The sequence below is a fragment of the Podarcis gaigeae genome (genome assembly GCF_964106915.1).
Source record: "Podarcis gaigeae genome assembly, chromosome: 7".
NCBI classification, from domain to species: domain Eukaryota; kingdom Metazoa; phylum Chordata; class Lepidosauria; order Squamata; family Lacertidae; genus Podarcis; species Podarcis gaigeae.
In genome coordinates, this window is record NC_139683.1 from 36,680,137 (window position 1) to 36,697,109 (window position 16,973).

The 16,973-nt window shown below is 39.7% G+C and overlaps 1 protein-coding gene and 1 long non-coding RNA gene across 9 annotated transcripts in view; one reads left to right on the forward strand and one right to left on the reverse strand.

Moving 5' to 3' along the window:
• The window catches only part of LOC310848764, a 202,969-nt gene that overhangs the window by 103,222 nt on the left and 82,774 nt on the right, over positions 1–16,973 (forward strand). The gene's annotated exons all lie outside the window — the stretch shown is intronic.
• Positions 1–16,973, reverse strand: part of CHD7 (chromodomain helicase DNA binding protein 7) — a 142,131-nt gene that overhangs the window by 45,589 nt on the left and 79,569 nt on the right. For all 8 annotated transcript variants that reach the window (XM_083747506.1, XM_083747499.1, XM_083747505.1 and 5 more), the window contains 4 exons: positions 13,903–14,041; positions 10,054–10,191; positions 7,902–7,967; positions 2,008–2,063 (listed from right to left, as the gene is read on the reverse strand). In XM_083747506.1, the coding sequence (XP_083603632.1) occupies positions 2,008–2,063; positions 7,902–7,967; positions 10,054–10,191; positions 13,903–14,041 (399 nt within the window). The remainder of the gene's footprint in view (positions 1–2,007; positions 2,064–7,901; positions 7,968–10,053; positions 10,192–13,902; positions 14,042–16,973) is intronic.

Sequence of the window (16,973 nt, forward strand, 5' to 3'; positions counted from 1 at the left end):
CTGACCAAAGCAGGGTTCAGCCTGATTCTTTTCTTTCTGTATAAGAGCAAGCATTAAAGAGGCCTCCTAGCCTACTCACAGGTCCTTTAAAGACCAGTGGTAACAGTTGGCCCTGGAGAATATTAACCGCTCTCAATTTTACCCGTGGACTGCCATCTGTCCAGATTTTAATTTGCTGCGAAATAATTTAAAGATGTATTTTAATTATTTGATTGCCTGTTTTTATGTTCGTATGTTCTTTGTATACTGTGTTAGTTTTGTGATGTTAGCTGCCCTGAGCCCAGCTCTGGCGGGGTACAAATAAATCATCATCATCATCATCATCATCATGATTGAATTAGCTCACAATATACATTTTTGTTCATGAAACAGCACTGATCTTCCACAGGCATAAGTCTGTGCAGAGAAAAGTACTGTAAAGCCTGCACAACAACAGACAATTCCTGTGACTGTTGTGACAAAAAGTATAATCCAACAATAGTTAATTTGCCTTGTCCCACTGAAATCAAAGAGACTAAGTATTTCAACAGAATTAAAGTTCTTTTCAATATTTGTAAACAAATTGATTTTAATCTGATTTTACAACTTTTGCTGTAGTATATCTAGTATGTGTTGTGTGAACTGCCTGAGTTGTGACTGACTGTAAGCCCAATTTTGGAACATGCTGCTCTATTATAATTTTAATTTGCAAGTTGCTTTAAATAAATTCAAGTAATAAAAGATGAGTATGGAGTCATAACATCCCATGTTTTAATGTCATTTAACAGCCTTTTAATCTTATTATGAGCTGCCACGTTTCATTCTTACTTTAATGACTTGTATTGATATTTTATTTTTATTGTATTTTAATTACATCTGTTTGTAAACTATCCTGCCTTAACAGTGGGGTATAACTCTCAAAAACAAAGAAAACCAATGCCATGTTGCCTTTTTGCGATTTTTTTTCTTTAGGTGAAAAGTAGGCTTTCGAAAAGTGAAACTTTAGTAGTCAACCTAGCTAATGAGGATCATGTAATGAACATTGCAACATCAAGGCACTGAACAGTCAGTCACATTTGGCTATGAGTCATAACCACTAAATGTAAACAAAGCCTTCTGATGACCCACACCCTTAATAGGAGGGGGAAATAGAGGTGGACCACATCCCAGGCAACCAGACAGTGATCCTTGTATTGCATCATTAGACTGGTGAGATCATTGTCCATTGCACTAGTGCTCCAGCTGCATTCAGTTACATGACTAGCTGAAACAGAATGTGGATGGAGTTGTATCCCCACCTTATTCTGCCACAACTAGTTAACTACACAACTAGCTTAGCAAATGTACTATTGCTCTGGTCTCCTCTGCCATTAGAATGTGCATCTCTTGATGCTTGCACCCACTTCCTTGTGAACCTTTGTAAGGTGGTGATGAGCCCTACCCCAATTTTGTCTCTGCAAGTCATAGCAGAAGCACTAGCCTTGAACAAAAACACTTTAAAAAAATGGAAATAAAAAATTAATTTCTTACCTAAAAATGCTGCAGAGAAAAATGATGGCAAAAAAATAAAGATCAGTAATTCTAAACTGAATGGGTGAAAAAATGTGTTTACTCTTTCGTGATTAAGGTTTGCACAGTAGCAACAGTTATGTTAGATGGCAATGATAGATTAAATTAAAATACAAGGTCGACTCTCAACTTACGTTGGGGTTACGTTCCAGGAATTGTGTGTAAAGCCAAACTCACATACAGAAAAAACACACTCTACTTGTGACTCTTAATACTCTCCCAAGGCTGCATGTACTCTTCCAAGGCTACTGAACATTCTCCCTGAACCTATGAATGCTCTCCAAGGTGAGTGCAATGGCAATTAGCTTGCTGACATTCTGTTCCTGGATGCCTGTCCCTTTTTATTTATTTTTGGGTTTTTTCTGGCCAAGCACATAAAGCTGAATTTGCACAAGTTAAATGTGTGTAAGGTGGGAGTTGACTGTACTTCAAGTAATTTTGAAGTTATTGCTTACTTACAAGTTTTTGTATTTTACATAGAATTCTTCAGTTTCTACTTCCTCTCCATTCTCCATCTGTAAAAAGATACTCACAATGTTAATTATGAACTCTGCTATAAGATATCACCTCCAACTTATATATAATGCAACACAGATTGGAATTTAACAATAGGAAGGTTTATTGTATGGCATTTTTTTAAAGAAAAGGGGAAGAATGATATAGGTAAAGGGTTTTCTACATCTGTCTGCCCATGAACATTCTGCACTACTTATTACAACACCCAAGACATGAATCATTTTAACTCCTCCCTAACCGCATGCAGCTTCATTCACAACAAGCTGACCCCAACTCTGGCTTCCAGCCAAACCAACAGTGTTAAGGAGAAGCCAAGTGTACCATTTTATCAGGCAGCAGCCAATTAGCAACTGCACTCGTGAATGCCATATGTATTATTTTTGGCTGGTGCCTGGCAACTTTATATTGTGGTTTTTGTAACATGTTCAAGTAGTGTTTTAACAGCGTTTATACTTCCATATTGTTAGCACTGATAATAAGAAACTGTATGAAACTGAACCTTTCACTTCTAATAGTAGTTTTAACATGTTATTGTTCATGATGTTAGTTTTACTCAACGGTGCAATTAAATTCATCCTGACAAGTGACCTTGCATGCAGAGCAGCCAAATTAAATTAATGCCCAAAATATAACATTTAATAAGGCTAAAACTGTGACAAAAAATCTTAAACCAATACTAAGTGTCAATAAAATAAATTTATGCAGGCTGTATGGCATGTTCTGCAACTTCAACATTTTTTAAAAAAAAAAACACAGAAAGAAAACCTCAGATTTTGACACAGTTTAAGGTATAATTTCATCCTGAAGTCTGGCCTGTTTTCCACATAATGCTAAGGTATGGTTTGTTTAGATCAACCATTATTTGTTCCATTGTGTGAACCCAACCCAGTACAGTCGTACCTTGGATCTCAAACACCTTGGTTCCTGAGCAAATTAGCTCCCAAACGATCAAAACCCAGAAGTGAGTGTTCCGGTTTACGAACGTTCTTTTGGCAGCCAAACATCCAATGGGGCTTCCGCGGCTTCCGATTGGCTGCAGGAGCTTCCTGCAGCCAATCAGAAGCCACACTTTGGTTTCCAAATGTTTTGGAAGTTGAACAGACTTCCAGAACAGATTCTGTTCAACTTCTGAGGTATGACTGTAGTTTATCCATAGCTTGTTTCTTCCCAACAAACCACAATCATAAGCCATGGTTTGTGGATGACTTATGAAGCTTGGCTTATTATGTGCACACCTGATATAATTTATTGCCCCGCCCCAGATGCTCCCTGAAACCATGTGGCAAGAGAGGTAGAAAAACAAATCAGTTCCCATGGCTCAGTGGCTCTCATTGGTGCTTTGTCTCATAAACTCACTCCTAACTCTGCCTACCAACAGACTTCTTTCCCTGCCTCTCTCTACGTCCTCCCTCACAAGGCAGGTAGCTTTGCAGCTGCTGCCAAAGAGGAGGAAATTTAAAGTGACCACAGGCCAGTTCACCCTACTAACATCTAAAATAGGATGAATAAGGAAGCAACCAAGTTAAACCAACCATACACCGCACACCAATTTACTTTCTTAAATTGTAGCACCATTTATATATGATTTGTTTAAAAACAGGGATACCCAGTAATTGTTGGGGAAAATACTATTACTGGACCAAAAAAAACTTTCATGTGAGCTGGCAATCAACACCCAATACTGCCCATAAGAAAGGACTATTGCTTGCAACTGGCAACTCGTGGCTTCAGGGTAATTAGCACTTTCTGTGCAAACATCTGATTAACAACCCACATGGTGCCCTGAAGTCTCCATTCTGTTTTCACAAACCTAGAAACAATAATCCCTGACCTTGGTGTTTTTGTGTTTCTGTGTGTATTCTGCACCTTCTTTAAGAGGTGGGCTTCCCAGACCCACAGTATGAATTCTGAAATTTGCCTCCATCTGCTCCATTTTCTAGTGCAATGAACTAGCAAAATGATGTGTTGGTCAGCTGTAGCAACCCTCCAGAACGGTTTCCCCAAACCTTTAAAAACTATTGCCTTTGCTGGCTGAAGAGGCCACCTGGCCAGCCCAGAAAGACTCCTTTCTACAATAGAATGGGAGATTGTGGGGACTCTACTTCCTTAGAGGTTTTGAAGCAGAAGTTGGATGGCCATCTGTCATGAATACTTTCAACTGAGATTCCTGCATTGCAGGGGGTTGGATTAGATTACCCTTGGGGTCCATGATTCCTTCAACTTCAGGACAGGGTTGGGGCCAGCACTGCTACTACTTTCAAGTACATGCCTTTCTAGTGCTGCACCCACTGCCCTCTCCAATGATTCCCCCTCTCAAGGCGCCACAACATCTTCAGGAACATTTTACACACACTCAGATTGGTAGTGGAATGTCAGCATCCTCACTTTTGAGCACACAACAGTGTAAAGTCAGAAATAGGCTGGAGTGACTGCATGTATGCATCAACATGTACAGTAGCCCAAGATCATTGCCAGATCCATCACCGACTTAGACACGACTCAAGATACCCACAATAGGTGGCAATCTCTATTTCCACCTTTAGCATACACTTAATTCCCTTGATGTTCAAAGATCCAACCTTCTCCCTAGCTAGTTTCCTCCTTCTAATGCCTTTAAAGAATTTGTGACACTATTGGTCTCACACCCAACTCTTAGCTGGAAATAAAGTTAATAATTGATTTCAATATGACTCTAGTTTGACAAACTAATTATATTTTATTGGTGTCATATTCAATATTCATAAAAATAGTGTAACACAAATTATAAACAACTGGGGAATACGGTATTCCTCAGTGACAACTTAAAACTCCTTATTGGGCTATCAGGAAGCTCTGGAAGAGAAAATAGAAGAGAAAGCAAAACAGAAACCTAAAACGCACTAAAAAATACTGGATTCATAGTAAATAATTAAAGGGACCTATTATCCCTCAATAGTCTTAACAGGATTTCCACCCCAAAGTGTATGAATACAATATTTAAAGTTGGTTCTATGAGAGTGTTAAAGCCAACACTTTACTAAAGAGTAGAATTAATCCCCATAGTAAAATTTACCCTTGCGTCAGGCTGCAGCTGAATGAGGGATTCTAAGGACAAGTCCTTGAACAGTACATTTAACTCAGTAGCAAGGCTGTGGGGGAGAACCAGCATTGCCTTCCTGGTTCCCCAACAGCACAGAGAGGGAAGGAAAGACGGGGAAGGGATTCCCTATACAGTTGTCCAAGTACTGCATTTAATCCCCATGGCCGAGGCTCAATGGAAACCACACATTTTTCTTCACGGAATCCCTTGGGACTGCTTCGCAGAACCCCAGGGTTCCATGGATCAATTTGGGAAACACTGGTTTGTGGTAATTCAGGCCATATATTGTAAAAGAAAAAGAAAAAGGGTTAACTTACAAAATCAGAGGGATAAAAAGGTATATTTTATTCTGTTCACTTGGGCATTTCCTCAGCTTCAAGAATCTTAACATCTGTTTTTCTGCAAATCATGCAGCCTTAAGAACAACCCTGTGTATCTATCAGAACACAGCATTCTACCCCATTGTTAACCATCACATCTGGTGTTCAGTGGCATACCCAACAGTGCCCCCAACCTGTCAGAATTCAGGCTGTTTATTGACCTTCGTCCAGTTCGATACTGCCTCCAGGCAGCAGTCTAGAACCTGCACTGCCTCGTCCAAAATGGTTGACACAGAGCTGGGTATCATCAGCATTCTGACGACACCATGCCCCTAAATCCCCAGATGACCTCAACCAAGTGGCTTCATATTAATATTAAAGAGCCTAGTGGAGAGAAAGGAACCCTTGCAGCATTACAATGGGGCCAAGCAGAAGCCCTCCAATGCTGCTTTCTGGAAGCTGTCCTGCAGGAGGTGGGCAACCACCATAACACCATGCCCTCAACTCCCACTTCATAGTGCCATGCAAGGAGGACACCAGAGCCAATGGTATCAAAAGCTGCCAAGAGTCTGAAGAACCAAGAAGGTTGCACTCCCCTTTTCTCTCTCCCTGCACAGGTAACCAACCAGGGTGACCAAGGCAATTTTGGTGTCAAAATCAGGCCTAAAACTGGGTTGCAACCAGGATGCTTCCAGATCTCAGCTTATTACCAGAAATGGGTTGTTTAGATATGGGTCTATGTGCGTGATTGGCATGTGAGCACACACATTTTCAAAGGCATTTGGTTGTTTCCAACACACAGCAGTGGGTGGTGCTTGACATAATGTTTTCATGCAATGGAATGCTCTCCCCAGGGACATGTGCATGAGAAGTCTTGTGCGTGTTCTTTGCATTATTACCTGAGGTAATCCCAGACATGTACCACGTGGAGTTACTGAGACAATAGGCCCAATGACAATGATGGCACTAGGCATTCACTGGGGAGAGCATTCCACATACAGGTGGTCACCACTGAAAAGGCCCATTCTGATTTATGGCAAATGACAAATTCAGTAGTCATAGCTGGGAGAAGAATTAGCAACAACTTTACAATAAAGTATGACAAGCCTTCAGGTTCCCATTTTTTTAAAAAGTAGAGTATATGGTCCTAGAGGGACGCCGGTGGCGCTGTGGGTAAAAGCCTCAGCGCCTAGGGCTTGCCGATCGAAAGGTCGGCGGTTCGAATCCCCGCGGCGGGGTGCGCTCCCGTTGCTCGGTCCCAGCGCCTGCCAACCTAGCAGTTCGAAAGCACCCTCAGGTGCAAGTAGATAAATAGGGACCGCTTTCTAGCGGGAAGGTAAACGGCGTTTCCGTGTGCAGCTCTGGCTCGCCAGAGCAGCGATGTCACGCTGGCCACGTGACATGGAAGTGTCTTCGGACAGCGCTGGCCCCTGGCCTCTTGAGTGAGATGGGCGCACAACCCCAGAGTCTGGCAAGACTGGCCCGTATGGGCAGGGGTACCTTTACCTTTACCTTTATATGGTCCTAGAGGAATCAAGGGACTAGAATTTTTAATAATATTAGAAAAATTTGAGCATCATATAGTCAAAATCTAGCAGAAGCAATAGAAAAAGGCCACAATATAAGATACCTCAGAGGTTAAACAATTCCAGACTGTCAACAGAGGAGCTTATTGGACGAAGGAGATTATTCACCAAAATAATGACAGTAATATGTATAATATTTTTCAAAAAATGAAAAGAACTCATAATTAAGAAACAATGTTTGCAATCAGAAACTAGTAATTATACTAAAAATATTCTAAAAACTGGAGCAAAACATACACTACTTAGTGTTAACCACAGTTTAATGCTTCAAAGCAAAAATGAAAGTTTCTGAATGCCTCTATCTTTTGCCTCCTTGCACCAATGCAGAAAAAGTATTTGATGTTGTGAGTTAAACATTAATCCAGCCTAAATGTTCTTGGAATAGTGAGTTATATCACAGGAACAAACGGCAGTGAACAAGCAGCATGCAGAACTTGTTGAGTCTCAAATATTCACATGACACAATGATAACACTTGCAAAAATACAAATCTAATAATACCTCCCTATAAAGATCCCACTATTACAATAATGAAGTGTCCCAATCAGTATTTCCCCCCAGTATTTTGTTGCTATTTGTCCAAGGAAGCTGTTTTGTGGTGTTTCATGATCTTCCACTGTGAGCTTCCCATTTTCCAATTTCCTTGCACAGTATCTTGCTCATTATTAAGTAGTGATTTAAATCACTGATTTAAAAAATCACCTTAATTTAATCTAGGGGGATAGGCAGATTAAACATGCATTTTCAGTTGCATATACAGATTTTGAAAATCACTTGTGAAATCCATTTTTTTGTTTAGCAAATATGAAATAAACAAGCACTGAGATATGAAGTTTTGTTTTGTTTAAATTACCTGCTTCTTGACTGTACGGCTACTCATGATTTTCTCTACGACAGGACCTTCAGCATCAGCAGATTCCTACAATTAAACATTTCACAGTAGTTACACAGGTGAAAAAACAGTGCAAAGGAGCAACTAATCTGATTATAGAGATCCTGATGAACTTATAATGCTTTCTTTCAATATGAGGGTGAACATTATGGAGTTTAGTTCAGTGGCACAAATTTAAAGAAAATAGCTTATCATTCCTTTTCTGGTGTTGCCGAGTTAATGGTAGCTGGGGCAGAATTGATATTCATGGTATTACCCCCCCCTCCCATTTTCTCCGACTCCTCCCCTGTGTCTGAAAAACCACCAAGAAGCAAAATAATAAATAAATAAATCCTAGACTCTCTCTTGTTTTCCACATTTCCAAGGATTCCCTGTGTATATATATTTAGCAGTGTTTCACATGCTAAAAAGGAGCAAGAGAAACTGAAAGAGAAGGATAAAGAACTGGAAGAAAAGAAAAAAAGGAGGAAGAGCTTATGCTTCTGGAGCTACGGACATTAAGAAGAGCTATACTGGAGAAGCCCAAAGGCCTACTGAGTCCAGTACTATGTTCTCATAGTGGGCAACCAAATGTCTATGAGAAGCTTACAAGACATACATGAGTTAATAGCACTCTCCTATTCATGATCCCCAGCAACCAGCATTCATATGTAAAATGCCTGATACAGGAGGTAATATATAGCCATTGTGAGTTGTAAGAGCCACTGTGGTACAGCAGTTAGAGCCAGACTAAGATCAGGTTCAAATCCCCACTTGGCCATGAGGCTCACTGGGTGGCTCCAAGTTAGCCACCAATTCACAGCCAATAGGTTTGGCCTTTCTCTACCAGGAGAAAAATGTCTAAAGGCACATAATGCAGGTTCATAAAATTATTTATGGTGTGAAGACCATTTAAGGATGAGTGAGAAGTTTTCCTTCTTCACTCCAAATACTAGAATTCACAGTCACCACTTTACAAAGAGGAGCATTAATAGGCAAGAAAATAAGCACAACACAATTAACCCACACTGCTTTCTACAAATTTGATTAGTAATTGATTTGGGATAGACACAAGGAAGTACTTCTTCACACAATTTATAGAACTCACTAAAACAAGATGTTGTAACAGTCACTCAGGTATCTTTTAAATGGAGATCAGATAGATCCATGAGGATATGAATGGCTACTAGTCACATGGCTGTATGGTATCTTCATGTTCAGAAGCATTTTGCTTCCAGTTTCATATCCAGCTTTCCTGCTTGGAAGCATCTTGCTGACTGCTGTTGGAAAGAAAGTTCTGGAGTAGCTGGACCAAAGATCTGACCCAGAAAGCATCTTAAGGAATTTTGTTGTTGCCGTCATTTTGTTGTTACATAGCTTTGCAGTAATAATGACACCCTCAGTTTTGCAGAGAATAGGAATAAATTCTTCTGTAGTTGATCAAAAACATCAAATTTCAAAACAATATTCATGCCCCTTATCCACACACCTCCTCTTGGAGATATTCAGCTCAAGATATCAGAAATAAAATTTAAGAAAACTTAACATATTAATTACCAATTTAATATTTAAGTGTGTGCGCACTTTCAGCAATGGTTTCCCAAGTTAGTTAAGTGAAGCAGCGACATTAAAAAACTACTACTACAAAAAAAAATTGTTAAAGGAGTCATTTCACATTATCGCCCTTCATTTTATTCAACCTATTTTATCCATCATTTACATTGCATAGAAAATAAAGCATATCCTGCTGGTTACTACAAGACAGTAATTTCATAAAGGGGTTCTTATAGTGCCTGACAGCAGGAGACAAGCTTAAGTGGTTTATTAAGTCATAGAAGCCAGACCACTGAATTCACAGAGGTAAATTCAGTCTCCTTGGAGCCTAGTTTTAGGCTTTACAACAGAGACCATTAATTTCACTAAATTGTGTTGAATTACATATTGTAGGCTTGTAAAGAAAACTTGAATGAGCACAGCCTTTAAGAACCTAAACAACTAATTTCCTTTGGCATGTTGAGCCAAGCTGAGATGGAAGTCCCTTGGAAGCAAAGTCAACACTTAAATGTTTTACAGCCTAAATGGTTATAGAGAATTTTCAGTCTAACCCATTTGAAGAGCATAAATATGAACAGACCTGTTGCTCAGACTGAGAAGTATTTGAAGGGGAGTTTCTTCCAGCACCATCTGCATCATCAACTTCTTCATCAGAAATCTTGAACTCAAGGTCTTCTGTGTAACGCTTTCTCTTAACCTGCCTGCTAGAGCGCCTCTTCTGAAAAAGAAAAAAACCACCCTGCATTGTAAAATTTCATCCTATTGATTAGCAGGACTATAGTCCTCGAGAGAGAAATCTATTCCCCTTTGAAAGCAGAGGGAAAGAAGGAATTCAAGGGCCTTATCACAAAAGCAGGTGCCCTACCCATTCTACAGAATGGGAAATGATTCTGCTTTTCATTATGAAGCACAATTAAAATTTTGCAGTAAATCAAATAAAAATAGAAGAAATATATACTAGATGCCACAGGCGAAAGAGCACAACAGGAAAGAGGCCAGAGTGTGCCTCCTGGAGAAATTTCGCTTTAGAAGATTCCATATAGAGATTTCCATGCTACCATTTATCAAGAAATATACCAAATAAGTTAAAGTATTATTTGCTCAATGGTAGGACATTAGAGTGGAATGCTGCATCCAGTCTCTGGAGAGAAATGATTTTGATGGTCTGCACAAGAAGATTTAGGGACCCAGAATGTTTACTGGTATCCCTGGAGAACAGGGGTGCCAACTTGAATACAATATTATGGGGGGCCAGGTAAGTCCCGCCCTGCATAATCGATCACATGATGCAGTTCATGCCCACCTCCTTAAATTATTTTATTGTGGGGGCCAAAGCCCCCACAGCCCCTAGAAGTTGGCTCCTATGCTGGGGAATTTCCCAGAAGTTTAGGCCAGGGATCTTATTGAAATCCTAGCTGGCTCTTGAATCAGGATATGAGTAGAGCTATCAGTACGATCGCTCCTGAATGTCTTCAGCAAAGTCATAGAGTTAATTCAGCTCCTTTGTATTAGGATCTGAGGGTTGTTAAGTGACAAAGTCAACAAATGGAGCACAGGTGGCAGAAAAAAATCATGATGAATGTGGCCAAACACAGACTGGATTCGATCATACATACTACCATGTGGCACTGATGGTAGCAATGAAAGCCTGCTTTTCTGCCACCACTGCATCCTCACAGTGTTGTAGCTGTTTTAAGTGACCAGATGCCTGCTTAACACAAGAGCAACAAAATTAATATCTAAGACCCTTAAATAATCAATGTGCCTACTTGCTGCATTTAGCAGAAGAAAACTATTAGTATGGTCAGAACCCCATAGGGATGCAGCCAGACCACTACGTGGTCCTGCTATTATCATTATCATTATTTTCAGCTTGTGCAGCCTGAGGATGTTGACAAGCTACTTGGAGCATTGAAATCAATGACCTGGCATATTGGATTCTTGCTCATCTTTGCTAATAAAATCTGCCACAACTGAGTATCTATACAGACCCTGTTAAGTAACTTATGTAGTTTGTTTACTTATTTATTTATTTAAATGTTTAGTTATTTATTAAATATTTCTAATCTAGCCCATTAGTTCATCTCAGGATGACACACAGCAACAATTCTTGCACACCAAAAAAACAAATATAATCATTTGTAATAGCCTAATTCATAATAGCCATATTCAGCATAAAAATATTCAACACCAATGAATAACATTAGCAGGTCAAACACTGAACCACCCCCCACATGACCCAAATGCCTGAGTAAAAAGCCAGGTTTTAACTTAGTGGTGAAATACAGCCAACAACAGGCACAGCTGGGCCTCCAAGGCAAGAACATTCCATAACAGGGTCACTACAGCAAAAAGAACTCTCTGTACAGCTCCCAGAGGTGGGATGTGAGTAGGGCCACCACCCACCAGCAGGCCATAATTCTTGGGCAGGAATATATGTGGAGAGGTGTTCCCCCAGGTACTGAGGTCCCAAGCTATTTAGTCTCAGCATTTTCATTATTGCCTTGAATGCAAACTGGAAGCATATTGGCAGCCAATGCAGCTTCTTTAGGGCCAGTGGTCCTATGATATGCCTGAAAGGTTGAATCAAGGAACAGATTACATACTTGTTCCTTCAGGAGAAATGCAACCAGGTCTAATTCCAGCTACCTTGAAGGTGGAAGTGGTAAAATCATTATAAAGAAGACAAATTTAGATCCATTGGCTCTGGAAAATGAATCACCCAATCTCAAATTTACCATTATTAATGACGTTCCAAGAACAAGAGGAATGTTCCCAGCTACAGACTTATCTTATTTTTGGTTTTGGGACAGAAACCACCGTGGTGGATGATTTACACCAGGGAATCCATGTGAAAAGTGTGACCCTGTTGGTTTTGCTGCACCTCACGGCAGTTTTGTATAGAACTGACCATGGTATCCCATCTGGGATGACAAATGGTGTTATGGTCGCTTCTGGGGAATGGATCTAGATGGCGGTGCTGGGAGATTTCTGTTCCGTTCCTATGCCAGAGGCTTTCAGGGTGCCTCGAGGTTCTACCTTGTTCCCCATGGTTTGTCAACATCTATACCAGAGTTGGGAAACCTGTAGCCCTGCAGATATTGTTGTAATACAGCAACTCCCTATGAAGAGGCAGGTGTGCAACTTGGGGCCGCTCCTGGATTAGCTACCTTCCATGGAGGCACCATGGCTGGAGGAGACAGGTCCATCCTGCACTTCATTAACTGCTGTGCTTCAGATTTACTGGTCATTTTACAGGATGCATGCATTTTAAAATTGCTATTTTTATATATTATCACATTTGATTTTAGAACTGTAAACTGTCTTGTGAGAGCATTTATATCCTGAAAGTTAGTTTAGAAATCTTTTTATAAACCGCCTGGTCACTGATCACTACTGTGTTCCCATTTTTCCAAGCGTTGCCCTGTTTCAAATATAAATTTGTATATACTGCTGCATTTTTAGAATAAAAATATGGATTCTGAATAAAATGTTGGATTCTGCATTCAACACAACTTTCTGAACAGCCCCAATAGCCAATTTTGAAGCCATCTAACTTAGAAGCCTATTGTCCCCTGAAACCTGGTGACTGGAGATGGAGAGCCCTTCTGTTGTAAGTGTTTCACTTCAAAACTGCTGCTGCTTGTACTTAGGGTAGAGAAGAGAAAACAAGAGATATACAGTGGTACCTCAGTTGTTGAACATAATCTCTTCTAGAAGACCGCTTGACTTCTGAAACGTTTTGACAACTGAGGCGCAAAGGGCAGCCAGCAAAGTCAATGGAGAAAAAAAGGGGGGAACGCTGTTCGACTTCCGAGCCGTGTTTGAAAACGGAAGCAATTACTTCTGGGTTTTCAGCATTCGGCTTCCGAGACGCTCAAAAACCAAGGTACCATTGTACAATATTTGGATCTATTAAAAAGCTTGAGGTCTCAGGTCTAACTTGCATCTTTATAGATGATGCAGAGCAACTGAAAAGACTCTGAAGTTGAGGACCGTTCTTAAACAAGACTTGGAAAGAGAGAATTGGTTTCTGACTCACAAAATTTTTAGGAATATTTGAGAGTGTCAATCAAAATATATATGAAGTGACTCAGTAGGCATTATATACTTGGATTTTAAAAAAGCTTTTGGCAGAGCCACTCATCAAAGGCCAGTAAGATAATTTAGTTAAATAAAAAGAGAACAAGTCCTCTTATTGATTAGAAATTCTTTAAAAATGTGATGCAGACGGTAGGAATAATAGGAGAGGAGGAAGCACAGCGGCTCCCTTCCAGAGTCCTAGCTGTGCTAGAGAAGGAAGGGGAGCACACAAGCTCAAGGCTCACTTTTGCTTTTTCTCCTAACACTAAACCATAGTTCAGTGTTATTTCTGAATGAGGCTGTTGTATTCTATAATTATGCATGAAAATATAACCAGTAGTATTACCTGAACTCCTGCATCATCTTCTTCTTCAGGATGTGGTGATCCTGGTGGTGTTTTTTCTAAATCTGAGTTTTCAGAACCTTCTTTTCCCTTGTTGACCTTTTTCTTCACAGCACTGGATTCCAATTCTGGTTTCTTGTTACTAAAACGTGAGTGGTTGAATAAACAAAGCTTTTTACACCACATGGAATGGAACATACTTGAAACCATTTCATCCTAGCTACTTCAATAACTCCAACCTAATTCAACATTTTAAAAATGTATTAAATGCATCCAATTACTACTACCTGTTAAATCTCTGCAATACACTTTTCTACTAGATTCATCCAGTAGAGCACAAAACGTAAAAGAAAAAAAGCATGCTAGCTCAACAGCCAGTGCCTATTAGACACACAGGAGCTTAGACTGGGATGATTTATAACAGTACAGTGGTACCTCGGGTTAAGAACTTAATTTGTTCTGGAAATCTGTTCTTAACCTGAAACTGTTCTTAACATGAGGTACTACTTTAGCTAATGGGGCCTCCCACTGCCACCGCACCTCTGCCGCGTGATTTCTGTTCTTATCCTGAAGCAAAGTTCTTAACCCAAGGTACCACTGTATTAAAAAAAAACAGTGTATGTTAAGGTCTTGTGTTCTTGTTTTTTTTTCTTTTATAGGTCTTCATATTTCTAAAAGTGGAGATCATACCACAGGATGTGCCTTGCCATTAAAATGGGGGAAAGGACAGAGTTGGATGACATGCAAGAAAATCCTGCCCTAGTAAAGAAAGTCCTGATTCTCCTAAAACCAGTAAGGTTTGAAGGCTATACATTCACTCTGACCTCAGAATGCCGACAGCAAGCAGGTAGAAGTTTTTACTTGCCAGAACAGGGTTAGGTGCTTCCCCTTCAACATATCAAAGCAATGCTAGAATTCAAAGCTACCACTATCTTCAACTTGAGGTTTTTGAATACCATATGCGCAATGTAGAAAGCAATAAAGAAATAAAATTCTGAGTCAGATCAATGTGAATGTTAGGAGTATTTTCTACCGAAGCAGCTTTCCTATCAAAATTCTTATGAATACTCAGGTGTCATTCCTCTGATACATTTTGCAATTCTCATTCTTTCTCTCTCTTTCCATCCCTCCCTCTCTTTCCCTCTCTCTCACACACATACAGGTTCTTGTGTGTAAAAGTGCAACTGTATCAGGAAGATGAAATAACATATATATCCAATATTCACTTCTGTCCCCCTTCCCAATTTTAAGTTCCTAAAACACCTATATTCATTGCTTCTGCCAAACATATTTGTGGCTTTTAACCTAAATACTCAAAATTAACGTCAGAAGAAAAAAAAGACAGGAGATATCTGAACATTTATAAACTGAAAACACTGTGTTTCATATAATAGTCTATAACATGAGGTACCTTAATTAAGTGCTCCATTTCTTTTTTAATATAGCAGTTGAAGAATACAAATTTTAAATATTTGTTATTTAAACTCAGATTATGAAGAACAATATACGCACACACACAATGTCTATGAGAACCTGACATTACTAAGAATGTTTGATATCTTTAGAAGGGATACAAGACAATTTTTTTAATCAATCTGTACAACAGTTCCTTTTGCAACTGCCCTAGTGTGTATACTACACATGGACAGAAGTCTCCCCTACTATGAGGCTCCATTTCCAGCATTTATTTCCGCTCTAACTGCCACAAATTATACAATACTACAGCTGAACACTGGGCCCCTTTCCTTTCATCTGCACGCCAAGAGCAATCAGATTACCCTGGTAACCAGTGGTCACATGACCAGCACCTGCTCTTTTGGCTGGATGCCACTGACTAAAGCCATCTGCTTCCCTCAATCAGCTTTCAAACATTCTCAACACCTGCGCTGCAGCATTTTGTGGTTTCTTTTATCAAATCAGTGCAAAACTGCTTCCCAAACTTTACATATTTCTCAAATTTGTTTAAATCAAAGGTAAGCCTGTCGTAGTTGAGCTGCTGCCAGGTAAAGCAAGTTGACAGGCTAGTGCTTTTTGCTGGTGACCTCTATAAATCAGAGCTAAGCATACCATTTAATTTAATAACAGTTAGTGTACCCTGGGTGCACTACTGCATTTGAGTAACTGGCGTAACATATTGAAGAACAGCACAGGGCAGGTTTGATAAAATGTCAATTTGCTGAAAGGGTAGAAAGTGCTAATGATTCCGTCTTTTCTATTGTTCAGGACATAAAGAATCTCCAAGTGCTTGCAACATAGGAGGTTTCATGCAAGCCACATAGTGAAATTTAAGCAGAAAATCTGTATATTCAGAAAGCTTCCTCCCTTCTAGCTAGCTAGTAATAGGTAAGAGTATGAACTAAAACATTTTCATCACTGGCGACCTACCTCAAGTGTAGATAGACTTCAGTTCTGCAGAATCTACTTTTGTTTTTTTACTAGAACCTCAATGTCCACCATCCATAGCAAAGTGCACAATATTGGCTCAGGGAGACAGGCATACAATTAAAAAGCAGGGTGCCTTCAAACACATGCTCAGCCCAGGAATTTGTTTTCGTTCACAGGACTGAGCTCTATCCTTTCACACAAAAATTCAATCCTAATTTCTGCCCAAGCTTTATTTATTTCAGCAGCCTATTTTTTTGTTTCTGCTTTATTGTTGCTATTGTTGACTGATGGAAAGTTGGGAATCTTTATAAATCTACTGCAAGTCATCCAGTAGATGCTGATTTACCTTCTGCTCGTCCATGACCTATATAATTCAACTTCCCTCCCTATGCAGTATTCTGACATGGGACCTCCAATAGTTGTTATATTCCTTCTAAACAGAAGCACAGACGCACACTATTCATACAAGAGGGATGACAACACACCTAGAATCCAATTTATTTCAACTCCAAATTTCAGACAAATAGCCAAGCCCAGGAAACCTATCTGTTTAATAAAATATTTGACAAATTTAAGGAAACAATTTGATAAGGATTGTCTGCATTCTGTAGCAGGCAGTTTAGAAAGAAAAGTTGAAGATATGCTCTGTCTCAGCTTCAGAGCATTTACATCCCTGGTCTTCAGCTTGG